Source organism: Amblyomma americanum, chromosome 10 (assembly GCF_052857255.1).
Source record: "Amblyomma americanum isolate KBUSLIRL-KWMA chromosome 10, ASM5285725v1, whole genome shotgun sequence".
In the NCBI taxonomy this organism is placed as follows: domain Eukaryota; kingdom Metazoa; phylum Arthropoda; class Arachnida; order Ixodida; family Ixodidae; genus Amblyomma; species Amblyomma americanum.
The window spans coordinates 85,106,836-85,134,401 of NC_135506.1; the positions used below are offsets into that span (position 1 = coordinate 85,106,836).

The following is a 27,566-nucleotide window of genomic DNA, read 5'->3' on the forward strand; positions in this document are numbered from 1 at the left end:
ACTAGGGGCCCCGACCACCATGCTCCTGCGAATTAAACACCTAAATAAAAGTTTTCTCTCTCTTTTCTTTATTATTAACGTCTATTTAACCTTGATATATTGCCGTCTATTGCACTGCGATGCCCAAATTATCCACAAAATTTGTAAGAAATGTGGCACTTTGCTTTGCTTACTGTGCCAGTTAAGTGCCGAACTACGGACTCCGCTCCTGATACACATTTTCATTAGCAGGCTCATGCACAAAGCCGGTGTGGTGGATCAGTGATAACGATGGTCTGCTGCGTACCTGAAAAACGCGGGTTCGATCCCGGTCGCGGCAATCGCACTTTGATGGAAACGAAATGCTAGAGGCCCGTTTACTTTTCGAAGTCAGGGCCCGTTAAGGAACCCCAAGTGGTCGAAATTACCGGAATCCTTAACTACAGCATCCCTCATAGCTTGAGTCGCTTTGTTAAACCCGATAAAAACAAAACCAAATGCACAAAATAGAAAAAATACTTGGATTTTCACCGTACATAGCCGCCGTACAATCCATGTCGACAGGCCGAAGGATAAGTGCTAGCATTTTCACAAAGGAGGAACTTCATTTGCTTAAAAAGTGACGGTGCCAGAACATCAAAGAAATGCATCCATTAAGCTTTTTTAGTATTAAACACAAGAAAAAAATAACATCGACGTTTAGCCACCCTCTGAACGCTGCGTTCCAAATTCTGGGTAGCGGTCATCTCCAGAAGGAACACTTGGACGCCGGGTTCATGCGGGCCCCTGCAGGGCAGCGGAATGCAGTCGAGAAGGCGTCCATGTTCATGGCGGGCACGTTGCACCGTGCCCGAGCACTCGCGAAGCGCCCAGTCGGGCTGCTGTTGTTGCGCTTGCAGAGCGTCATGCAGCGGCCCACGAAGTACAGCTGCTGCGCGGTCAGGTTGAGACCTGGCAGCTCCTGTCGTGCCTGGGCCACCCGGGTGCTGCCCACCTGGGCGACGGCCACCTGGTAGGCCGTCGCAGCGCCGACCAGATCCCCCATGTTCTCGGAATCCACGCGGTCGTCGAGATTCGAGCCCGGGGGGCTCGAACCACCGGCCTGCAGCAACACAGACGGCGTATGGGACGCTGTTCGGTTAGGAAAGCTGCAGGCGAGGCTGTTTGGTTCTTCATAATTGATTTCAGTAGTGCGCTACTCTTTTGGTTTGAATAAAGCGCTACACTCGGGTAAAGGAAAAGAAAGAAAGGGAAATAAAAGAAGCCTTTGAGATATTGGAGGTCGGTGAAGACGAGTGCGTAAGCACACCCTCGGTGTTGTTATCAAGTGAGGAGGTGCATCTAATCAAGAAACGAAGGAGCGTGCGACACAGCCGTTGGCAATGAATTGATTATTTCAGCATGTTCGTGAAATGTATTTATGTACCCTTGTACCAGAATAAATTTTAGTTGTTAGTGCGCGCTTGTCCTGTGTCCTCCGTTCCAGTTGTCGTTTTGTTAATGTGTAGCGCGTTATTCAAACCAAATGTACAAACAACTAGCCCACATTGCGGCCTTGCTTGCGCTACTCTCGGAGCATACAGCAGCGGAGAACGCAAACCTCAGCGAACCTTGGAATGCGCTGGTTGACTTGTCATAATTGCATTTTGCATAATTGCAATCTGTGTGAACGTTTCGTTTACGCACCTCAAGTTGTTGTCGGTACCCACAGTAAGGCACTACTGAAATTAAATAAGTGGTTCCGATTGCGGTTCAAGACAGCGCAAAACAGTGTCCCATGTCTGAGGCTCCGGAAATGCAGTCCCCGCACAAGAAAGCCAAGAACAAAATTGTTATTTGTCGTACTTGCTGCCTAAGAAAAGGGTGATGCATCAGGAGCTGAAACTTGAATTGCAATCAGCGAAAATATCTGGCTATCAGGGCTCCCCAGGTACTTGAATTCATAGCCGTTCATTCTGCAATCCTAATCTTACCGTGGGCAGAGAGAGAAATAGAGAAAAGGGGGGAAGACTGACTGGCACACGGTGATTACAATGCATGCACATCATGCACCTTTATAATGACCGTACCCAGTAATTGTCCACGAAAGCATTTTTGAAAAGAAATCCGCTTATGAACGCTATTTTTCACATAATATAAGATATCACTATGACAATCGATACGTCCGCAGATCACCCGACGGTACTCTTGAATTTTTGTTTTCTATTAACGTGTTTGCTATCGTCATAAGCGTTCCCCTATGGTTTTCTATGGCAGTGTTAACTGTTCGATGCGATCGATGGAAACACTTTAAAATGAAGATTTTCCTACACATCGGAAGAATGGGCCATTACCTTCCATATTTTTCCATAAGAGCATTTTATAAGTTCAAAATTTTTGTCCGATAATGTTGGACATAAAACAAACCTGTAAACCTGCAAGCCTGCACAAGTGAGAATTATTCAGTAAGCTTACACAGTTCGACTGGTTGGCGGCTTGCTGCGCTGCGAATCACGCTTACTGTGCGAGGAACACATGGACAGAGGCGAGGCTTTTTTTTAAATCTAGAATCAGCAGGCACTAAAGGTCTTTCAGGAAATTTTTGAGTAAATCGGCAATATTGTTTTTTAAATTCCCGTTAAAGTACGTGTTTTTTTAATTTTTCGAATTCCAGATGATTTCGACGCATAATTAAAAATTATACGACTGCTATAGAAATGCAAATGTTGTCCGAGGATAGTAAAACGGAGACATTATTCTTGAGAAAAATTTGAGCTCCCGGGTTCTCACTCCTTCTGGTGCGATAATTGTTCTAAAACTGCCCTTTAAGCAAGGCAATTCCCTTACAAAAATGGCCTATATACAATCTATAGACTTCTTATAGACTTTATTGCCTTCATGTAGATATTTCTTTTTGTCTGTTCATAGTGTATAGACTATCTGAAGACAAAAGTCTACTAAAACTGTATGACCATAAATCTATACATTGTGTTTAGACTGCCTATTGGATTTGTATTGCCTATGGCCTGTTCTCTAGGCTTCGTTGATAGAGAGGCTATAGACTTTGTAGACAGGATTTCATGGACAGTCTATAGACTGTTTAAAAAAATTTTTGTAAGGGAAGAATGTGTCAAGAAGGTGTCAGATTTTTTTGCTGTGAAATTATACGAGTAAAACACGTTTTTGCACTGCTTCGAACGAAAACGCTTACGTACGATTGCTGAAAACATATTCAGGTTCCGCAAAATATTATTTTTCTTTCTGCAGGAACCAAAACAAGCAATTTTGTCAAACCGCCAAAACGAGTTTTCCACCTTATGCGATATACTATTTTTTTCTAAAAAAAACTACAGTGTATCTTGCAAAACTGACTACCTGTACTTGTGTCGACACATTTGCATATCACATATAAAAGTTTCATTTAAAACAAAAACGGTCACCTGACCTTGATTGCCACAAAACGGATGCCTCCGACTTGTGCTTCCGTCTGGTGGTGAACAGCCCCACTATTAACGACAGGAGCATCGAACGGTACGGCGCATCATGCGGTGCTACAGATACATAATTGCAAATCAATAAGGTACGGCCCTCGCACTTCTGAAATTCCCAACAACCCAAGTTCAGTTACGAATGCATTGTTTCTACACTGACGCTTATTTGTACAGGCGCGGACAAAAGTAAACGGAGCGCGCCGCACAATAAGGAACTGCGTGTCAGCGCCACCTAGCTGAACCAGACGAAAGCTCGAAACCGCCACGCGCATGTGCAGGCCCCCTTCCGGCGCGACCCTCTCAATGCTCCGCTTGCCTCGCATTCGTCCGGCGTCTATGTCGTGCTGATGATGATAATGATCGGATGGTCGCTCTCTGTGTAGATAGCGAGCATTTCGGAATACACAGACCGCTGTCTTGATAAGGCAGATTGCGCAGGGGCGGCTCTACCATGAAGCCGCTTCGTGTGAGACAGCTGGAATTGCTGCCGCTGGGACTCTTCGGCGTCTCGCTCGCAACCAAACACGCTAGAAAAACTCGGCGTACTGCCGCAGTTTTGTGTTAATTTTCTAGAGTTATCACTGATGATTCGCCGGCCCCGACGCAGCACTAGTGCATGCACCCTGCCTGTCTCCCGTGAAGAACCCTGTCCCTATACTGGAACATGCTGTTATCGCCACCGAGACAGTGCGCTGCGTATCGCGCTGTCATGTGCAGAGCAGAGCTCATGGTTCCTACCTTGCATGCACCTTCGGATCTTAGGATGACTACAAGCACCCGCTGTCTCACCCACGTGAATGCCACGGCAGCGGTGCGTCAGTGTTGCGAGGCCCGCGTGCGAAATTCGGCATATAAATATCCGTGTGCGCCCACTAATTAGATAATGGGTACGACGGACACCGGAAAGCGATCCTAACTTTTTTGTGCGAACTGTATTACTTCACTCCTGCCGGTATACATACAGACATTGGTCTGTTGGACAATATAGGCGTGACAACTCAGCAGCTGCATCCAGCACATTTGGAAGCAGTTACTATCCTTGCGACGCTGGATCGCACTGCAAGAAGCTCCAAAAGCAGTGGCTTCGTCTTATTTTAAGATGACCTCCTAGGCCAGGCTCCAATGCAGGAGCAATGTGTTGCAGGACAGACACACAGGGCGCATGCTTTGCCGCTCCATCGGTTCCTCGTAGGAGCAAGCCGAGAATGAACGGTAACTGTATTAAAAGGACCCGAAACTGCGGTGGTGGATCGAGTGTTTTGAGTATATTTGGTTGATAGCGAGACCGAAATGAATCCCAGAGGCAACTAAAGTTCGAAGGACGCGTGCTATTTGCGATGGAAACGCGCTTACAGCTGTCTCAGATGAAACGGCATAATAGTGGTGTCGCCCCTGCGGGATTTGCGGCATGAAGGCAATGAATGGTCTGTGCGTTCCGAAATGCCCACTCCCTACAGAGGGCGCAACCATCCAACCGCTATCATCATCAGCGCGACCCTGACGCCGGCCGAATGCGAGGCAAGCGGAGCAAGGAGAGGGTTGCGCCGGTAGGGGGCCTGCATATGCGCGTGGCGATTTTGAGCTTACGTGTTGTTTCTCTAGGCGGTGCTGACGCGCAGTTCTTTCTTGCGCGGCGCGCTCCGTTTACTTCTGTCCACGCCTGTACATCATTTTGTTAAGAAGACTTGCAGCACTTTACATCACAGTAACGAGTACTAGGAGAGCCTAGCGCAATGTCGCTCACATTTGTGTGTGACTGGCGCAGGCAATTGGTTCTGTTGACGTAGCTGGCTTGGGCTGCCCCAGTGATCCATTGGTTGAGCTGTCCGCTATCGTCGTACTGTATCCCAGTGACGTCGAAGGCGTTCATTATGCGGTGGGCCAAGGCCTGCAGTGACGACAGACGCAAATATTATTTTAGCGCCGGATGCATTTCAATTCTTTAAAGTTTGCACTAATGCATAAGTGAAAGATGAAAAGTCCTGAAAAGTCCTGAAAAGTCCTTCACTAGCTGAAATAAAACGTGCACGTAGATTTGCATTCCGAAATCAGTGGTACTTAGCCGTTTTCTGACCTTCATAAACATTTGCGATCTGTGTAGTCGATTCGCCGGTTCGCCAGGTAAGAACTTCGTAACGACGGCTGTCAGATTTAGCCAGAGATTAGACAAAAGGGTTCATCGTTTTTGAAGCGATCGAGAAAAAAAGGCACGGTACTGGCGGCGATTGAAAAGGTTTTATAGTCGGATACGACTCCGCGGAGAATGCAGCGGCTTTTCCCCATCAAAGGACCCCCTCCCAGCCAATGGCGGCGGCCGGGTCCCATGACCCTGCTAGTGTGACGAAGCAAGAAGCGGCGCCACAATCGAGCCTGGTCACAGGAGTTGGCAGCCGCCATTGGCTGGAAGGGGGTCCTTTGACCGGGAAAAGCCGCTGTGTTCTTGAGTTGTATCCGACTATGGTAAAAGTTTTAAAGCGAAGCTCTTCGTCGCGTCGTCGTCGTTGTCGACGTAACCGGCGGAGCTATGCCAAAGCGAAGAGCACGGTGAAGGAAGAAAGTAGGGCGATAATGATGGGAGGGCGAGAATGAAAAGTCGGAGGAGGCGGGGGAGAAAGAAAGGCAGAACACGTAAGGAGGAATGTTGACGAGGAGGACACGGCGGGGACAGACGAGATGGTGTCCGCCATGGAGGAAGGAAAAAGAGAGGAGAGGTGGTTACGTCACATATTATGAAGCCGGCTCCCCCATGCGTCCCCCCTACTGGGCCGCCATCTCGGCGCGCTTGCGCATGCGCAGCAGGCATTGCAGCAGAGGACGCCGCATCGCCCAGCGTTGCAATTGGCTGCGCCGGTGGCCAAATACTCCCAGTAGTCCTTGCGAAAGCGCGTGACTTCCGGCACACTTTCTGGCATGCAGCTCGGATGGCGAGGGCCTCTCCTGAGTTTTCCTTCGCCCTTGGTGCCCGCTCAGTTTGCACTAGTGTTGCGCAATGGGCTTACTGATTGACTTGGAAAGTGCACAGGAACCACCATGAGAAAAACGGCAGTGGTGGATGCGGTAGAACGTAGCTACCCAAAAAATGCCTACGTGTCAGGTTGCGCACATTAATGGCACACTGCCTTGCCTAAGTGATGCGATTCCGGACAAAGCGCCAATGTTTCGCATTTTACTTGAGCGTAGCTTAAGCGTCGTCCAATTTCTCTGCTTCAATATACATCGCGAAATCAAGCTCACTATAATTTGGCATTATGGAGTAACGTAATAGTCGGAACTTTTTTTTTAATCGGCTAAATCTGCACGCTTCAATCTCAGAGGGCGCTATTCAACAACTTTGTCAAGGAGAATTTGTCATGAGCTATATGTAATAAAAATCACGAATTGTTTATACTGAGAAAATCGGTAAAATTAGCGACAGCTAATGTATAGCGTCCCCTGGCTACCACTAGGCGTCGTCATGAGGTATAGGATACCTCGATACGGCGTTCCCTCATCGATGCACTCTAGGAAACAGTGCGCACAGCCGCCAGGGTGCTTCGATGCAGCTTCCTTTATCGAGGCACCCTAACACCCTCTGTTTGTACGCATGAGCTGCGTTGTTATGATCGGCGGCAGTAGTGCAGCACCTGCTTGGTGGGTTGGACGATTCGAGGGAGCAGCAACAAAACTTAGAACCTGGAATGCGATGCGGGTTGGCTCTGTAAGCACCAACCAGACTCGAGAAACGAATGGCAGGAGCGCAGTATCTCAATCAATCCAACCTGCGTTGACGACAAGCCCAGCGTGCTTACCACTAACATTTTAGCTCATTGTATAGCATGCTCTTCGACGGGCTTTCCAGGCTCTATGCGGGCTTTCAATGCGGAAAGCAGAATTTCTATGCATATACTAGTGTGCGGTAGGTGTATGGTATAGGCGGGCAAGCTCCGGTATCGCGGCGCCATCTGAATTCTGTGTCAGAATTAAGATACAAACTTCAGGTTTATGCTGAAGCTATAAGTGCTTACTTGGCAATTGATAGGCGGGAACTGTAGAGACCACTAAACCTGCTAAAGGACCTCCAACCTGTGGTCTGTAGGGCAGGGGTGCCCTCTTTGTATGCAAATAGTCACTTGTCCATCAATCTTGAGAGTGAGTCGTGTCCTTGTAGCCTCCTCACATCCAGCCCACTAGACCTAACAGGGCCTCGACAGGCACGTCAAGCGAACGCTATTAGAGACACCACTCTGGTCGTTTACAGTGTGGCGTCATAAAAATCCCGAGCGAATGGGAGAATTTTTAGCCTGGTGCAAATACAGCCCTGCTGCCTTTCAGACATGGCGCGCCTCCTGTAAGGCGATTCCTGTTCATCAAGAATTAGCGCAGCTATCTTCGGAGAAGTTTATCCAGCGGCGACCGCTTTTTTAAAAATTAATCAGGCCCGGAACTCACATCTCCGAGGCTGCCGTAGTTCAGAGCCAAGCTTCCATCCGCGTAGAAGAAAACGGGCTGTACGCTGCCCGCTGGGACGATCACGATGTTGCCGTCGTACGCGTAGTACGCGCTCGTCTCGCTGATGTTGAAGAAGGCATTCGTTTGGTCCGCCCACTTTTGGCGAGCCCTTGCCTGTCGGAACTTGAACCACTCGCTGATGAAGCGTCCGGTCCGAGCTACGTCCGGGAACCCGACTGCGTGCAGAGTGGCAGCCTGAGAATCTTGGGAGCGCATACCCACCTTGGACTACAAGCAGAGGCAAGTGAACTGCTGAAACATGCTGGAAAGGCGGACGTGAGTACATGTTCCGCATACTGGAATCGGGTGCGGAAATTGATTAGGCTTAATTTACAGGTGTTCACGCTGGGTTTAAATATGAGACTCATTAGACAACCATCATGTTTTAACTTTAGCGTCATGAAGCACTTAAAGCCACCGTAGATATGTCTCCTCCCATTACAGGAATCTGGTGCCAATAAAGCGGTATCGTATGAATAACTAAACAAGTGTTCATGTCTAAAGTTTAAGAACAAAAAAAAACGCTCGCATACCGGTCGATCCAGACGCTCGAGGCTTGTGGGTGTTGATAGCTTCCTCGACTAGAATTGAGGGGAATCGTATTATCAAGCTGTGATCGAGTTTTTTGGAAGCTGTATTTGTGCGGAATCACTTGCTGTTCAGACAGATTGCAAGTTTGTTTTGAAAGTCACAGCTAGCTCTGCCTGGTGGCGCACAGTAGACATATAATGTGATTCTGATCTAAAATTTATCGTAGCGTAGATAATAGAAGAAAGATAAGAAGCGGCGCTTCTACTCATGTTAATGTCACTCTGAGAAGCGTAAACGAACACTAGTGTATAAGAAATTTTTTAGTTAAAAAAGCCTAGTGTCCCAAAGTTTATAGCTTGCACAGCAACCAGTGCCTCACCGCTAGGAAAGCTACTGCGAAAAAATTTCACTTCATTTGCTCCGTAGCACACCGCCCGAGCGCTCTAGACAAGTATAATCGATTCTATACGTCGCCAGGCAGCGAATTTTCCTGGAAAGGAGTGATATCTTGCGGCGATATCTGTGCCTCAAGCAGGTTGTACATGACGCAAATTATGCGTTATTTAATGCAAAATATCGAATGGAGAAAGCAATCGTTCTTAAAACCACAAGCTTGCCAGAACGTCCGTCACTTTATAAATGGAAAGAGACCTTGACAAGAGTAATAATGCTTTCTTAAATTACTAGCATCACACGTATCGTTGAAACAGAAAATGCTTTAATGATCCTTGACTGTTCAGGTGACAAATCCTGATGTTCCACTGTTAGAATTGGATATATTGTGGCCATTGCTACAACGTTTTGTGTGTACCCCCAAAAATATAAAGGTCGGTTTTTGTGCGATGGGAAAATAGCGCATTGGGTTTCTCGACATCTTTATATGCTCATAAAAAGCAAAAAAAAAGTATTTTGAATCGGAAAAGGAAACGGCGGTTGAAAATAGTAGCACTAATTAGCTTCCTACTGATACCGTTGACGCTGCACGGGGTCAGATGAGACGGCTGGGCTGAACCACTAACCATAGTGCTGGTTTGCGAAGGCTTCGTCCAGTGTCTGGCCAGGGCCCCCAATGTGGGCCCGCATCTTGTCCAGCTTTTGCAAGGCCACGTTGCGCGCTGCGCCCGTGAGCCAAGTGGAGCCGCCCAAAGTCAACCTGAGGGCGGCGCGGACCTTGGAGAACATGTCCGCCGATTGTCTCAGGGCATTCGAGCTCACTCCTGCGCAGATGCATCAACGGCGCCACGTCGGTGTAGTTTACCAACAAGTGCGCGTCTGTTGCAAAAGATCAATGACCACAACTGTTCCCGAGAATGACCAATTCTCAAACAATGCGAAAAAATCCGGCACGGGCCATTCCGTCAGCGCTAATGAGGGTTCGTAGAGGCAGGGACTGAAGTGCAGTCCCTGAAATATTTAGAAAAGCAACTAATTAATCTGTCGTAGCAAGGATCTTCTGGTGCTTTTAGGACAGACAATTGTAATGAACCTGCTAACGCATCTGTATTGCTGTACGGTGCCCGCATCTTCATTTCTGCCTTAACGTTGTCTTTACAAAATTGCAATTTTAAAAACCCCTATCTTGGTGCCGAAGAGCTTCCGGATAAAATGGCTCAAAGGTAAAGGGTTCTAACAAAAGCCCTGTGGGCAATGGGTTATGACGTAGGAACGAGACTATAAGCCCAATCCACGGCGCCTAGGAAACAAGACAGGTTGAATTTCGTGTCTCCATGTCCTTCTTGTGACAACTCAGCAGCCCAAGGTTTAGAGCATGTTACTGCCTAGCTGCTGGCCCTAGTTTCCGAAGAACTGCTTCACAAAGCCGCTCTACAGCTGCATAAAAACTCACTACAAGAAAACTGTCACTATTGGAAAACCCCGTGGAGCGCAACAACAGCTATCCCCAATCATGTTCAGATGCGGCCCGTGTCGCAACCATAGCTTTTCTTGCTGGCTTTGTAGCGATATTGCACCTGCCCATATCGAATCAATATCTGAGTTTTAGAATGCGTTTCTAAAGAGTTTCCAGCGCGCCATAAGGCCGGAACAAACCTGTCACTGAATACCATGATGACTCACTAGATCGGAGGATACGGCTGGTGATGGCGAACTCCATGAGCTCGGAAACATGGTCGTAGCAAATGAGCGGACGAGGCCGGTTGCTGGAGAAGAACACTAGCTGTTGTCCCGACGTATAAGGAAGGAAGAAGTCGAGAAACAACCACGACATAACAGATCGCAGCCCGCGTGGGCCCCAGTCAGGGGCTCCTAGGAGCTCCCCCAGGGCTTGGAGCAACTGCTTCTGGAAGCGGATCTTGGTATCGGCATTATACGTTCCGTTGGTGTATCTGGAGAGTAAGTCAATCCACCGAGCTGCAAAAGGAAGAAGTACGGTGTAGCCACCACCCTTCCATCACACCATTGCCACCACGTAGTGGCGTTTGTCTTGGTGGTACTGCCGAGAATCGAACGTTAGCATGCGCACTGTTCACTTCGTAGCAAAGCCAAGTGAGAGGACGCTTAACGACTGATAAGGTATGGCGCTATTATTTTCATGTCATCACGAGCAAGGACACTACTTATATAAAACCGTCGGTTGGTACATCGAGCGTTCCTGAGCGCGTGCGTGAAATGGCGACTTAAAAAAATTACGGAGGGCACTTTAGACTATTTACGTGCTTTGAATGCAAAAGCTTTGTAAAAAGCTTTTTTACGGAAAGTAAACAGATCGGTTTGTAATTTTTCAATTACTGGACGTCTCCTTTCTTATGAATTAAGATAATGTAAGCGTTTTTCCAAGCTTCTGGTACACTCGAGATCATAAGGCATTGCTTATACAGGTTCGCTAGTTTTTCTAGTAGAATTTTCTCACCATCCTTCGACACATCTGCTGCTACCTGATACTCAACAGCTGCTTTCAACCTTTGGATTGCTCCAACGGCTTTTTTATTTCCTCTTTCGTTACTGGCAGTATGTGCCATTGCTGCACACTACTGCCTCTCTCATTAACGTCTTCACATTGGCTACTGTACAGATTATTGTAGAAGTCATAGGTTACTTTAACTATCTTGTATATATTACTAATGACATTGCTTTATTTGTCTTTTTACGCACACATCTGATTTTTGTCCATGGCTAGTTCTATGGCTAGTTGTCTTTACTCCTTTTCGGCTACCTCTGTTTTTTAGAGCATACCCCATTCTCTTCACATTAAACTTACTTATATCGGTTAACTTGCGCTTCTTCAGTAGCTTCAATAGCTCTGCCATTCATATTATATGGGCGGGGTTACATTCTTTCTTACATTGGCGTTTCTAAAGATCTTTCGTTTCCTGAGAGAGCTTCTTGGTATATTGTCTAACCATCCTACCGCCTACTTCTAATGCGCCTCATATTGCTTACAACTGCACATTACTTCAGCTTCTGCAGACCAACAGCAATGACCGTCTGGGAAAAAAAGAAGTTATCACCGCTCAGGGAAGCCAGCACTCACCTGATGTTATGTGAGGCGCAGTGTAGTTGCCCATGTCCTTTATGGGTGCGGTAATGAACGGGGTGGCGCTATTCACGTATCTTCTTAGTGTCGTTACCACTGCGAAGAAGGCGTGTTTTGATCACAGAGGTTATTTAACACGTAAACCACAGGTGCCTTCGGAGATGGTTAGAGCTTGAGTTGAGCTCATTTGAACGCGAATAGCTTGAGACCGCTGATAAGGATACTCTCACGTCGGCCACCAGCACCATTTATGCAGTTACTCACTAGACATGATCTGAACGATCATGTCTTGGATATTCAAGGAATCTTTTTGTTGATGAGCTTTATCTCTACTCAATACTGTCTTTTTGAAATAACTAAGTGGCTAGATATCGTTAACTGCGTACGGAACTGCCTGTCGGCGCAAATAACAGGGTACACCTGTTCTCTCCCAGAGCAAGATAAATTCATTTCAAACTATTTTGCTCCAGCCTGAAGAAGGCACAAAAGGCAACTTTTCTGAACTGCGCAAAGAGTTTATAGTATGCTATCTCTAAACTAAATTGAATTGTGAAGAAAATAGGACTCACAACAGGTAGGTTTCGATTATGTGTCGCGAATGTTTGCGCGTTCGCTGGGTGGTGAGAGCAACGAATTTTATAGTGTTCCGGCCTAAACAATCAGGCTCCCCTCCAATGAACGAGAGCATGCACTGCAACGCGGGTTGCCTTGTGCGCCGTGCCCCTTCCGCTCAGTGCCTTCGGCTTTCTCATCGTAAGTCACCTTTACATGAATGCGACAGAAGTCGACTTCAGCGCATTTCTTGAGGGAAAATGCTCAAATGTCGAGAAAGAGAGTAGAGGAGTCACGTGTTTCCTTCTTGGAACCTGCTCTTTTTCTCAGAAAACCCACCCAAGACGCATTCTGTCGGACTCATGCAAACGCGGCTATGCATACAATGCGGCAGCCGACCGCATCAGGGTCTTGGCTCAATGCAAAGTTTACCGAACGAGCCATTGCCGCCGGCCCTCCCGTCAAAAATTTAGCACGCCGTGCAGTTCCTGGCGGGCATCGTCTTAGCGCGATGCCAAGATCCGTACTGGGGACAGTGTGTACACCGACGCTGCTAGAGGACCAAAGTTAAAAGAGCTAAGTCATTGAAAAAATAAAATTTGAAGAAGAGGTTTTCCGAAGGTGAAGAGGCCATATATATATGGGGCATCTAAGGCAGTTCGGGAGGCAACCATCAGCGGGAGCCTTCAGCTCATGCCGAGGCTAGTCCAAGGGCTATAGCAGCGATGGCGCTGAAGCGCGGCTAACATTTAGTCTTCATCGCCTTCGTTACAGTGTGTGCTTTCAAGGCGAAAGCTGACACCGACGATGATGGAGCGAAACTGAGGAAAGAGCTAAGGCTCAAGAAAACGGCTAATAAAATAGCGATGCGTCAATAAAATCATCATCATCATCATCATCATCATCATCATAAGCCTGACTGCGCCCACTGCAGGGCAAAGACCTCTCCCGTATCTCTCCAATTAACCCTGTCCCTTGCCAGCTGCGCCCACCCTATCTCCGCAAACTTCTTAATCTCAACTGCTCATTTAACCTTCTGCCGCCTGCCACGCTTGCCTTCTCTACGAATCCACTCCGTTACCCAGACCAGCGGTTATCTCGCCTTCGCATTACATGCCCTGCCCAAGCCCATTTCTTCTTGATTTCGACTAGGATGCCATTAACCCGCGTTTGTTCCCTCACCCACTCTGCCTGCTTGCGGTCTCATAACGTTACAGCTACCATTTTTATTTCCGTAGCTCGTTGCGTGGTGCCGAGTTTAAGCTGAAACATTTTCGTTATCCTCCACATTTCTTCTCGATTTGTGGGTACGGGTAGGATATAGCTTGAGGGATCTTGGCAAGCTTCCATTCGTGATCTGAGAGTACCTGCAAAAAGCGCTCCACACCATTGTTATTCTTAAGTTATTTTGCTCTAGAGGTTCGGATCTGCGTTCAATACCCGCCTTTTGTAGACACAATCTCTTACCACTTCCAGCCCCTCGTTACCAACCGCAAACTGCTGTTTCTTACCGGGACGGTTACAAGTTACTTTTGTTTCCTGCACAATAACTTTTAGACCCACTGGTCTGCTCTGCCTGTCTAACTCACTGATCATGCTTTAAAGTTCATATCCAGAGTGACTTAAGAAGGTAATGTCATCAGCGAATCGCAGATTACTTAGGTATGCTCCATTAACTCTTACTCACAACTGTTCATATTGCACGCCTCTCAATACCTCCTGCAAACAGGCCCGACACCGTTCCTTATTGGAATTTTATTGCTGAATTTATGGAACACTATGCTAACTGTCCATTCGTAAAAGATATTCATTCATTCATATTTTATTCATACACCGGACTGTAAAGGAGGCCAAGGTAAAAGCCGTTCTACGACGGCTTGAGGGTTCGCTAGGCCCCAAATACAGTGGCAGCGGAAAGTATAAACACATCAACAAAAAAGATTAGACTTATGCTACTTGTATGTGAGGATTCTCATACATGGAAAGATTATACAGAGATTATACAGGGATTATATAAACAGAGATTTTACATATTATACAGAGAGAATATACGAAGTACATACATGTATGCACAAAAAACAATAGAAACATCCATGATGACAATCAGTTTTTAAATAGCTGTTTAAACTCAGACAAGGTTAATTTCACAAGATCAGTGCCTTGTCTAATGTAATCATTTAGAAGCCTTGGTAAAGTATTCTGGAGCATTTGTGTACCATATTGGTGGGGCATTTTGGGATATTTAAGTATTCTGTGTTCCTTGTGGTATATGGCAGATCATTTTGCGTCCATCCTGCGACGTCGAAAAGTATTTTTCGCGACGTCCAGTATTTTTACACAAGGCTAATCTACAACTTGAATCCGTAGTGTCTGCATGAACGCTGAAGTTTCGATTCGTGCGATTGCTTCCTAGTAATCTGTGAAGACCAAATGTAGGGGGTTGAATACATTCTTCGCATTTATTGTTTGAACGATAACGTGCAAAGGATCTATTATCGAGCACACTTTAAGAAAGCCTGCCTGATCAATTGGTTGATTGATATCTAGGGTTTTCCTGACTCTACAAGCGATTACGTTGGGAAATACCGCGTAGGAAAAACACGCTTTAGCTTATCCGTCTGTAATTTTTCAAGTCATTGGTATCTCCTTTCTTATGAATTAAAATTATGTTAGTGTTCTTCCAAGCTTCTGGTACACTCTAGGTGCGTTTTAATAGCGCATTTCGATTGGGGCGCGCTCGATTGTAAAAACGGAGGAGTATCTGCTGATGAGGAACCTCGGAAATTGAAAAAGCCCTTGGCGTACCGTAGAACGGCAACTTCAAAGTATGGTAGTAGTATCACCAAGCGGTGCTCTGGGAACCCGCCTTTTGGAGCATATGTATACGGTACCCACAGCATCAATTAGCACTTCGGCGTTATGGAACAACGTCGTAATGCATTATGTCGCCTGGCGTCGAATATTAGATTTTGGCTGGGGTGATGGCTAGGGCGCTCGGCTACTGATCCGGAGTACCATGGTTCGAACCCGACCACGGCGACAGCGTTTTGATGCAGGCGAAACGCAAAAGCGGCCATGCGCTGTGCAATGTCAGTGCACGTTAAAGGTCCCTAAGTGGTCGAAATTATTCTGGAGCCCTCCACTACGGCACCACTTTCGGCCAAGCGTAAATAAGGAGAGAATCTCTCGCAAAAGCAGCTAACGATGAAATATTTCAGGCAAACCCTCGAAAAGTGGAGGGAAGAAGAACAAGAGGAGAAAAGAAAAAAACAAGGAAGCGATGAAGAGATTATGGGCCACCATAGAATGCATGTGTCAAGAGATAGAGAAGATTAGCAATCAGATCAAGTGCATGGTAACCCCACCACAAAATGGCGTGTAACCAATCGCGTATCTGGCATTGGAACCGTAGAGGGTTCAAGAGCAAGCGAGCGCTGCTACAGCAATACATATGGCACCAAGTGGTGCCCCCGTTAGCCATCGCGCTACATGAAACGGGCAAACAACTGGTTTAACTATCGGGATACCAGAGCTTTAGCAACGAAAGGGCAGACATTGCCATCCTAATCAAAAGTAACGTGGCGGCCTTCAAGCACGAGGTGAACTTCGGCAAAATTGAAGCTCAACTGATCGAGATTCTCACGGGAAGACGAAACAAAGGTAGGATTTTTTCTTTAACGTATACAGTACGCCGCAGCAGAGCAAAGCCAGGTTCCTCTCCGCCTTCAGGAGCGCGCTCAACATAGCGGGGGCCAACCTCCTCGTTATAGTAGAAGATTTTAACGCCGCGTACCAGGAATGAGGCTACAAATATCAAGACGGGAAGGGCAGATCCCTCTTGTTAGACATTAAAACCCTCGGCTTGTCCCTACTAAACGACCCCGGTCTACCAACGCGTCTGGGTAACAGCGTGAGCCTAGACACCTCTCCAGACCTCACCCTATGCCACAGAGTGGGCCGAACCATCTGGCATCACACGGGTGAAGTCCTGGATAGTGACCACTTCATCATCGAGGTCAGACTAGATAGGAGGATGGGAGTCGTAGAAAAGCCCTTGCGCTCGGAAAAGACCACGGACTGGGACAAATTTCGGGCGATTAGAGCGGACCGCGAATCAACAGGCATCAGCGACATCTCGGCTTGGGCCGCGTCGTAGGTGGGACACGTGCAGGAAGCTTCGGAAGACGTGACGGGTCCGGCCGTCCCGCCTAAGATTGATAACAAGCTTCGCAACATGTTGAAAACCAAAGTTAAACTAGAGGCAAGACTCAAAAACCAAAAATGGAATCGGAAACTCACGAGGACGATCGCCAGACACAATAAGGAAACCGTGTCTTACGCGTTCAAACTCGAGGAGCAATGATGGGACCTAAAGGGCGAGGAGATGGAGAAGGGCCTGGGGATGTCCAAAACCTGGAACCTTCTCAGGCACCTCATAGATCCAGCAAAGACGGAAACGGGGTCTAACAGAACAGACCAAGGCCCGATACAAAATCGAAGGCACAAAAGACCAACTGATTGGCAAATTAAGGGATATACACATCGGGCCTCCCGGATGTAGCGCCAACCGAGAGTACAAAAAAAAGGAAAACCCGGATCTGGACGCGCCCATCTTCGAGGCAGAGGTGAGGGCAGAGCTCTCCAACCTAGAGAGAAGTTCGGCTCCGGGCTCGGACGGGGCGACTAACGGTATGCTAAGAAACTTGGACGACGAGTACATAAGGGAACATACCGCGTACCTGAATCAGGCATGGGAGAAGGGTGAGATACCAAAGGAGTGGAAACACGCCAACATCATCCTGATCCCCAAGCCGGGAAACCACCGAGTATAGAGCACCTTAGACCGATCTCGCTTACGTCGTGCGTAGAAAAACTAATGAAAAAGTTATCTAGACCCGCCTCACTAAATACGCGGAAGACAACAGTATCTGGCCTCACGAGATGGTAGAGTTCAGACCAAGGCTAAGCACTCAAGATACAATGTTGAGGCTAAAACACGACATCATTGATCAGAGGAATGCCCGAGCCTCCAAAGCCATCGTCGGAATAGATCTTACCAAGGCTTTTGACAACGTGAGTCAAGCGGCCATCCTCGATGGCCTCTCGGTCATCAACGTAGGTAAAAAAACATTCGACTACGTAAAAGCCTTCGTATCCGACAGGACGGCAAGCATAGAATTGCAGTGCTTAGAGTCGGAGAGAATCGGGCTGGGCAACAGAGGCACCCCACAGGGAGCCGTGGTGTCCCCGTTTCTTTTCAACTTAGTAAAGAGGGACTTGCCCCGCAGTTAAGTCTGATAAAGGAATTAAACGTCAGCGTATACACCGACGACGTAAATGTGTGGATCAAGGAAGGCAGCGATGCCGAAATAGGGAGGAAGCTGCAGACCGAGGCAGACATCATTGCCGCTCACGCTAGAAGCAAGGGACTCCGCTGCTCGCCACAGAAATCAGAATTGCTGGTGGTCACACCGCGCGCTAGGAAGAGTGCTCCCCTGAGGGACATTAAAGTGGTGGTGGACTGCGCGGAGGTTCCACAGGTTAAAGAGATTAGAATCTTGGGCATGATAATTGAAAGAACAAGCAGCAACCACACCACGATCGCGAAACTAGAGTCGCACGCCGACAAGGTGGTGGGCATATTTAGACGAATATCGTTCAGAGGGAAATGATTTAAAGAGGGCAGCCTGCTAAGGCTAGTCAACGCCTTTATTCTGAGCAGAATCTGCTACGCTACCCCATTCTTGGACATAAAGAAGGTGGAGAGGGACAAACTGGACACCCTCATAAGAAAATGCTTTATGCATTTTCTCGGGTTCTCAATATCCACCTCCAGGGAGCTACTCCGCAAAATGGGGGTAAGCAACACTTGGGTAGAACTTTCTGAGGGGTGACACGAACCTCCCAGCTGGAAAGACTCAGCCAAACCAAGGCAAGAAGGCAGATCCTCGAATGGGTGGGTCTGCATATCGATAGATGTGCGAAAGAAGAAAAAGTGGGCGTCCGGGCAGAACTTTGAAAGTTCCTCACTGTTACGCTTATCCCGAGGAACATGCACCCTCAGCGCGACGAGGAGAGGAGAAAGCACAGAGCTAAGTTTTTGGCGACAAAATTGGGTAGCCCCGCCCCCCACCCCCTCCTCCCGAAATAGTAGCGTGCACAGACGCCACTAGAAAGACCCGGTAACTCCGCATCCGCCGCCGTCGATGAACTCGGCGAAGCCGCGGTCCTTGAAACGGGCACCTGCGAGGACGCCACATCCGCGGGAGAAGTAGGGATAGCGCTTGCCTGCACCAGTACCAAGGCCAGATACGTAGTTAGCGATAGTAAGGCAGCCGTCAGGAACTACAGTAGAGGTAGAATGTCGCTAGAAGCGAGAGATCTTAGAGAAACTAACGCTCGACAGGGGGGAGCTCCCTGATTTGGGCACCAGCTCACGCAGAATTGGCCGGCAACGAGGCAGCGCACAGGCTCGCCCGAGCATCTCTCTTCCAGGGAGCCGCGTCGCCTCCAGGCGTTAGCGATTAAAAAGACACCCTGCATTCATTCCACCAAATAAACGAACATATCAAGCTCGGAAGGAGGGTCTACGCTTCCCCCGACAGAGCACTCGGCCCTTCAGAGGCACGCACTTGGCGGCTCTTGCAGGCTGCGAACAGTATGTCTCCCTTATACAGAAGCATGACTCAGGCGAGAGAGACGCTGAACTAAAATTCTGCGGTGCCGTAGGCACATTAGAGCACATAATATGGGAGAGCACACACTCCCCAGGGCACGTTAAATTCAGAGATAAAATAGAGTGGGAGATCACGCTGCGATGCCACGATCTAAAGCTACAACTCTCCATAATCCATCTGCAGACTGAGGCTGTGGCAAAGTTCGTCATCTAGTCCCTAGTGCGCGGTTGGGGACACCCTCCGGTCGCCTGCGTGCGTTCCGCGAGGTGTGAACCGCCACTATTTCTGGTGGAAATGAGGGTTGTCTCGCTCTCTCTAAATTTGAGAAAGAGGCACCGCAGGGTTGTGGATAAATTTCCGCCAACTGGAGTTTTCGACATCTAGGGGAAACACGTCCTAAAAAGGACTCGGGCGTCTTTTGCATTTCATGTAGGTATGTGTAAAGTGACTGTATACGAAGAATGGAAAGAAAAATGCATGGGCGACTGACTCTAATGGGGCCAATACAAGAGTGTTTACATTACCACGAAGGAAGTTGACCTGAGTCCACTTTTTGAACGAAAATGTACAGACATCAAGGAAGAGAATGCAGGATCTGTCACTCTTTCCCCTCTCTTTTAAGGCCCACTCATCTCCTTGAATAATCCACTCGACCCTCACTCTGTCGTGTTGATATAAAGGTCACACATCGCTTCGTCGTGCAAATAGGAGAAGCCAAAGAAACTAAAATTTAAAGGAATAGATGAATAGAGGCTTGTCTAAGCAGCCTGCTCCGAAGCGAAGGTGACGGGCGCGGGAAAGAGGTCTGGCGAAAATAACTGAAATTGGTTAAAGGAAAAGAAAAGAGCACTAACTGGATATGCAAAAGAAAACAGTATTAGTAGTAGTAGGGGTTTATTCAAAATAATAGTAAAAAGGAAGGAAAACATTTTTGCTAGCCCCGGCATCTGCCATCGCTACTGGAAGCATCTGAGCTGTGGCAACGGAAATAAATCGATAGCAGGCAGACTGGAGAAATGAAATGAAATGAAAGAGGCGAGGGGAAATATATTGGTGTGGGCAGAGAAAAAAAAAAGGAAAATAATGTTGCCCAGAGGTGAGAGGCAGGCAGAAAGAATAGCGGTAAATCAATAACTCTGTGCACAACGGCAGGGTGCGGCACCTGTTCTTGCTGAACAGTTACTATATTCCGCTGATCCCTGAACATGGGCCTGGCTCAACAGTTTTATCACCTCAACAGCATCTGGACCCCTTTCGTTCACTACAGAGCGTTACGGAGCAGGCAGCAGGGGATGCTTTGATTTTTCATTCGCCGCAACGATAATGGTCGATTACATCCTATCGAGGAGTGCTACTGAGCACAGCCTTATATTGAAGGCGTGGAAGTCAAAAGAAAACAAACAAAGGTAGGCGCTTACATTTTTCGTCGTAGAGATACATCAGCGTGGCATTGGTCTCGTTCCTAAAACTGGGGAATATGAAAAACCAGCTTCTGAACCAGCTCTTAAGTCTCCGTTGCCCCCGCTGGAGCACTCGGGCGCGTTTCGTGAGCCACGCTTCGAAGATGTAGCTAGTCGTGAGCTGCACAAAGATTAAAGAGAAAAAGTAGAAAGAAACAATCATGATTTTACATCGTGGCTGCTTGTTCCATGCTATACATCGGGTGGATCCATCGTAATCTTACTCAACTCCAACAAAAATTATTCATTCTTGCCACCGGGTTGGCTTCATGTGTTATCGATGTTTTCAAGAAATTCTACTTTTTAGAATTTAGGACACTCTGCTCACTTATGTGCGTTGCGTTAAAGAAGACCACAGAGCAAAACTATTATGTGTTTGAGAGGATTGCTAAGTTGACACAACTATGTGCCTTTCAAGGGTTGGTTAAGATACTGTAGGCATCGTGGGATGGCCGCACCAGGTCCTTGGAAATTCTTGCGAGTGTCAGCAGAGCCGCCACCTCAGTCGATGCTGCATACAGCAGTGCGATCAGCAAAACCTCTTGCTAGGTTTGATAGCGTCTCGAGCAGGTACACGCGGAAATTAATGTCAAACATTAGAAGTAACTTTCCTTACTCTGCCGGTGTTGCTGCCGCTCCCTCGCCGCAGCTGTTTTCTTTGATGCAGGGATGGAGAGAGTAAACTTTATTATGCGCCTCTGCTCGGAGAGCTGTGACACAAAGAGCGCATAAGGGTGCAATGCTGGTGTTTATCCTGTGAATACATATCCTTAAGGCACAAAGCTGCCCGCAGCAGTGTGACAAAATGACAGATTGCAAGGACACCGGCATGCCATACAGAGGGAAAACTTTGCGTAGGTATGAATGCGAATCTACAGCCCTTTGCAAAAGTAAGAAGGTCGACGAGTTTGGTTCTAAGAGCTCGGGGTAGTTCAGATTGCCACGGATAGGGACGGGGTTCGTCACACCTCCAAGAGTTCTGGAAAATTGGCTGCGCACAACGAGGCAGACACCTTCGCCCAGAAGAAACCCCCCATGTTCCTTACAACTGACAAAGTCTGGAAATGCAGGTGTAACGTCGGAGGAACTTAATTCTCTAGCAGGTCCCAAATTGGCCTCCTCTGCCAAGAGCAGACATTGCCTCTGGGCAGAGGTTTAAGAAGAGCAATTTCTTTAGGAATACTTGAGTGAAGCGCAGTGCCCGGTCGGTTAGTTCAGCAAACCTCAGTTCCGAAATTCTCCTTCAGAGATTATATTGACACGTATCAGACAAAAAAACACGTGGGCTCAATCCTAGCCGCGGCGGTCGAATGTCCATGGAGGCGAAATTTTAGAGGCCCGTGTACTCTGCGATTTCAGCGCACGTTAAAAAACCCCAGGTGGTCGAAATTTTTGGAGCCCTTCAATATGGCGCTCCTCATAGCATGAGCCTCTTTGGGACGTCCAACCCCGATAAACCGTAGAACGAAAAGGGTTCATATATATATAAAACAAGTTCTTTATTAGAAGTTTGCGTTCTCACAGCTCGGTAACTGGATCATCTCAAACCCACATCGCTGCTGTTGCATCACTGGCTAAAACACTTGGGCAAACATCGCTAATCCCGCAGCCTTCAGCAAATGATTGTCCGCAGTAAGACCTCTGTTCCTTATTTCTTATGAAGTGCTCAATAGCAATACCAATTTCTGGGGCTTGTGACGCAGCTATAGGGCGTAATGAAATTTCAGGTGGTGCAACTCAAACAGCGGGTAGGAGCGCTCGGCTACTGATCCGGAGTACCCGGGTTCGATCCCGACAGCGGCGGCCGCGTTTCGATGGAGGCGAAACGCAAAGGCGTCAGTGTGCTAGGAGCTGTGAGCGCCCGTGTGCTGTGTGCTGTGAGGCGGTTCAGGTGTCCGCCGAGATTTGAGACAGATATTGAACCATTTCCTTTCCCGAAAAACCAATTTTCAATTTCCCAATTTTATTTTTAACGGAAGCGCCTACGTTAAAAGCACAGTGCGGAAAACTGCGAGTTTGCGCTCTTAGTAAAATTCGAGTGTCTGTCTTTTGTGTGCCTGTATTCATGTTCGTTCGGCAATAAAGTTTTGCGGAGATATGTGAAGCTCGCAATGTCATATTTTTCTCCGTCACCTGGTAATTACTCGAGGAATTTATAAAGATATCGAGAGAGATATAGACCTTTGATCGCCGACGCAGATTTGATAGTTGTTTGATGTGGCCTCCGACATGCATGTTTCAACGCGCATTGGCTTGCGCGGGCGAGGCGCAGAAAGGTGGTCCAGCCCGCTATCGGCACCGTATTGATGCCATTGTCCTCGAAGAGAAATATGTAAAATTATTTTGTAACACAATTGTGGCTTCTGGTATATTCTTCCGGTTTACACTGCGCTTAGTTCTCTCCCTTTTTTGACATCCAGCTGTCTTTATTGATTTGCCACGCTTTCACGGCACCTGCTCCAATTTCCTATGCACAGGCATGAATCGCTTTCAACGGGGGAGAAAAATGAGAAGGGAAAGAAGAAGGCAGGTCATTTTCTTTATCAAGACAAAAACCATGTTGCACGCACTACACAAAGAACATGTGCTGTTGGCACGCGTGGACGCTGAAAAATTGCCGACTTCATAATACAAGCACTTTTTCCACTTGGGTGACATTGACTATGCCTCCTTCCTTCACAATCTCCGAACATTGCACAAGCTGCAGTCGAATACGACGAGGCGAACAAAGCTCTCTAGCATCGCGGCGCGATTCCCTTCGCTGAGGTTGCGCGAGGAGTTTTCTTGTCTACCACAGCAGACAAAACACGTTTGAAAATTGAATATTGGTTTTTGGGGGAAAGGAAATGGTGCAGTAATTGTCTCACATATCTCAGGGGACCTCTGAATCGCGCCGTAAGGGAAGGGGTAAAGGAAGGAGTGAAAGAAGAAAGGAAGAAAGAGGTACCATAGTGGAGGGCTCCGGAATAATTTCGGTCACTTGGGGATCTTCTGACGTGCGCAGACAGCGCACAGCACAAGGGCGCCTTTGCCTGAGCATCCACCTCGCATGAGGGAGGTGCGGGGTTCGATCCCCAGTGCCGCCGGGTACCCACCGGTGATACAATGAGTACAAAATTTCCCCTGGTCTTGTGCTCGGCTTTATTTAGGGTGAAATGCGTGGGAAATGGGTCTTTGACCCCACCTTGAGAAATCGAAAAATACCTTGTGTCATGGCACTTCTTGGCCATAGATGCCTTTGCGCCGTAAATATCCGTAATCATCATCACTTATTCTTGGGTGTTTCATCCCACTGAAAATGTGTGTTAAGCGGTTTCATATGTGCTGTTTCATATAACCAGTATGTAGTGAGGAAAATGCTGCACGCCCTACCTCTATCAGCGCTTTGTCCGAGCTGCATCGAGCGGACCTATCCGGACTCAGTCTTAAACAAGCGTCACTTCCGGCGTGTTGTAATGGCGTCCTTTTTTTCTGCTCGGGTATTGCATGAAGAGCTGATTTTTGTGTGGTGTTGGCGACTTAACTGCTAGAAACTGGAACGTAATGTTTTGTGGGCACCATACTGCGGGGGTGTACTATTAAAAAACAACCTTTGCGGTTTGCAGAATTTCGGTCAAGTAATGGATGGATACGGCTGAACCTTTTAAATCGGGCGGTGGCTCAAACCACCTAGCCATGCCTTATGAAATTTTGCTCCTCTCTTGATTTTAGTCACCAATCAGATAGGCTTCGCTTGGTTATTTCTACCCGCTTATAATCTACTTGCCCTTCACTGTCCTTAAACCCCAATGCCTTGGATAAATCAGCCCCGCTGCTTTCTACTTCAGGGTGAAGCCCTTTACAGAAAACTATCAAGTGTTCAGACGTTTCCTCCTCCTTTCCGCACGCAACGCACAACGTGTCTATCTTGTTCGCCTTAAGCAAGCGACATCTCGCGATGTTATTTCGCCTGGTCATCGTTTGGCATTTTATAGTTCTCAAAAGCTGTTTTAAAAGAAGGTATTTTCTTTTGTTAATAGAATGCGGAAATCAATCCTAGTTGAGCGACTTCCCTCTGACCCCAGCGCCCATTTAACGTCGAGAATTTTGCGGAACTGAAATATTTGTACGAATTAGCGTTTTGATAAGGCTTTTATCGAAACGCGGACGCCACTTACTTAATGTAAGAAGACAGATGTGCCCAATACGAGGAGGCCTTAGCCACTCGCTAACTCAGTCAGTGTGATGTTATGAAGACCGAATTCTTGTCATGAAACAACATCCTAACTGCAACTGAACTATAACAGCAACCTTAAGGACCAGTTAGAGAGACAAACCTCATGCTAATAGTGCTCTAGCAGAATTTAAGAAAACGAAGTGGGCGTGGGCAGGGTATGTAATGCGAATAAACAATTGCGATGATCATAAGCGTAAGCACTGGACTCCATGAGAAGTTAAAATACTGTAGGGATGCGTTAGCGACTAAGGTCGGCCAATGAGATTTGGAAGTTTGTGGGAGCGGGGTGGCCGCTGCTGGCGCAGAGCAGTGCTGCTTGGAGAGCCATGTAATGGGCTTTTCTCCTGCACGAGGTACTTTTGTTGCTCGTAATCATGATCGATAATTACACGGAGGCATGGACTTCCCCTGTTAACTGTCTTATTACGGCCAACGTTCAGATAACCGTAGCCCGAATTACCGTTAACACCATGAAAGCTTCTAAATGACAGATCATATTGTTGATGACTGCAGTGCGAATCCTCGTTCAGAGACCTCAAACACCGTAGATGAGAGCACTTTTTCGCCTGCATAGGTGACTGAATGACTACGGTAGATACACAGTTAAAACTTCATTCACCGAAGTGAAGAGTAGCGAATAATTATTTCGTTAAATCTGGAAATTCATGAAATCGAGTAAGGCATTTTTCCGTCCTTCAAAAATGAATTCGCAACGTATCAGCACCAAAAGCTATTGCGGCAGAGCATTTGCCGGTAACCCGCGCCTGCGCGTATGAAAAATCCGCGAAGGCGGCCTTAATCACTTGCGCCTGAAAGCGCCATCTGGTAAAGCGCATTCGAAGCTAAGGTGGGAAGCGCCGCCTACTGCCGAGTTCGTTGTTCCGTGCAGCTGCGCAGCTTGGAGCCCCGTAAAAATAAAACCAGAGTCTTTACTTGGCCCCCTTTGGAACATCAAATGGAACGCTGGGAAGCTTATGGAAGTAGTCCGCAAAAAAAAAAAGAAATAAGGAGAGGTGTATCACTCCTCGCTGTTCTGTGGCCGTGTGCTCTAACGCGTCGCTCCGGAGAGTCGAGAGGAAACGGAGGGCGCCTAATTAATTTAATTTAATTTATTAGCACAGTGGTGAGTGCTGCGCCATGGCACGCTACTGGCACGCTGCAAACAAGCTACGACACATCGTGGGCAAAATAAGTGAGAAATCGCCTCTTTTTTTTTTACTCACTTGTACCCGGCAAAAGTTCTTTAAATCATGTTTAGTGGCAGTTTGTTTCATTATTTCGGGTTAGTGAGAACATTGAAATCTATGCGTACTTACCGAGAAATCAAGATTTGTTCGTTAGATGGGGAACTTCTTAAAATCGGGTTTCGTTAGTTCGAGTTTTAAGTGTAACGGAAATGGCTCGAGGACATCCATGTTTGCAGAAAATTCACTACCATAACCACAGGTCACATTCGCAGGGGACACCATCACTCGAAGTGTCATTTATGGTGCAGACGTAACACTATCCCATTACTACCACTTGGTGCGTTCGGACTCTGGCAGACATTCGTATCAACATGTCTCCTCTGGACTGAACCCACTTTGGTTTTCTATGCGTTCATTCAGTGCTCGAATTTTGGCAAGGACGTGCGACGAAGGATATCACAGCAAACCATTGAGGACAGACCTGGTAACAATAGCCTGAATTTTACCCGTATCTGTTGCTTTTTGTTTCCGCATACCCATCAATTCTGGAAAAAAAAACATTTTTGAGCGGGAAACCATACGAACACAATTCTTTTCATGTAGTATAAGATATCACTATAACAATCAATATATCCGCAGGCGACCCAACGACAGTGTTGTATATTTTTTTCTATTAAATTCATTGCTATCGTCCAAAGCGCTCCCCTTTGGTTTTATATGGGAGTCTTAACTGTTCGATGTGATTGATGGAAACACTTAAAAAAAACAGATTTTGCTGCATATCACAAGAATGTACCATTTCAGGAGGACACAGGGGCGCAACAAAAACACACGGACATAGAAGTAGACAGGGACGAGCGCTCGTCCCTGTCTACTTCTATGTCCGTGTGTTTTTGTTGCGCCCCTGTGTCCTCCTGAAAAGATATGAACCAACACGCCCAAATACAAGTACTTCTGAATGTACCATTGCCTTCAATATTCCCATAACAATGCCGTACAACTTTCTAGGTATCAAAATTTTTGTCGAAGAATGTTGGACATGTTTGCTCGTTAGGAAGAATGTTTTGCAGCACGCATCACAGCCCGCAGTGAACGCGCGAACCGTGCACCCACCTCCATGGCCCGTTTTCCTTCGATGAATGATCGGTGCAAGAGCTTGAAGTCAAAGAGTGCGGGGAAGCCCAAGTCGAGAGCCAGCCGCACCATGGTCTCCACGGGGTCCAGCGCCACGGGAGCCGTCAGTTTTGTTGGGGCAAGGTTGAGCGCTGTCATCCACGGCTCCAGTATGTCATTCTGCGAGGAGTCCCCAAACGTTACCGCAAGCAGCACCCTCAGTAGCTTGAATAATGAACAGTCCAAGACTGCATTCTTTAACCGTTGAGAAAAAAGAAGCCACCGAAACATGTCCAGAGAACCGGCAAAGCGCAGTTTTGGTTACTTTCCAGGGGCTCTTGCACTTCGTGATGAAAGCAGGCTCATTTTTGTGAGCGCATGTTCCATGACCCACATCCAT

At 47.4% G+C, this 27,566-nt stretch overlaps 1 protein-coding gene across 1 annotated transcript; it reads right to left on the reverse strand.

Annotated features, from left to right (window-relative positions):
- Positions 1-721: 721 nt before the first annotated feature.
- On the reverse strand, positions 722-27,566 carry LOC144108503 (neprilysin-1-like). Its single transcript, XM_077641721.1, has 11 exons — positions 27,492-27,566; positions 27,167-27,391; positions 21,267-21,360; positions 21,109-21,161; positions 20,609-20,771; positions 11,959-12,057; positions 10,545-10,838; positions 9,488-9,685; positions 7,878-8,113; positions 5,194-5,337; positions 722-1,081 (listed from the first exon to the last, which is right to left on the reverse strand). The coding sequence occupies exons 1-11, from the start codon at positions 27,564-27,566 to the stop codon at positions 722-724; spliced, it is 1,941 nt and encodes a 646-aa protein (XP_077497847.1).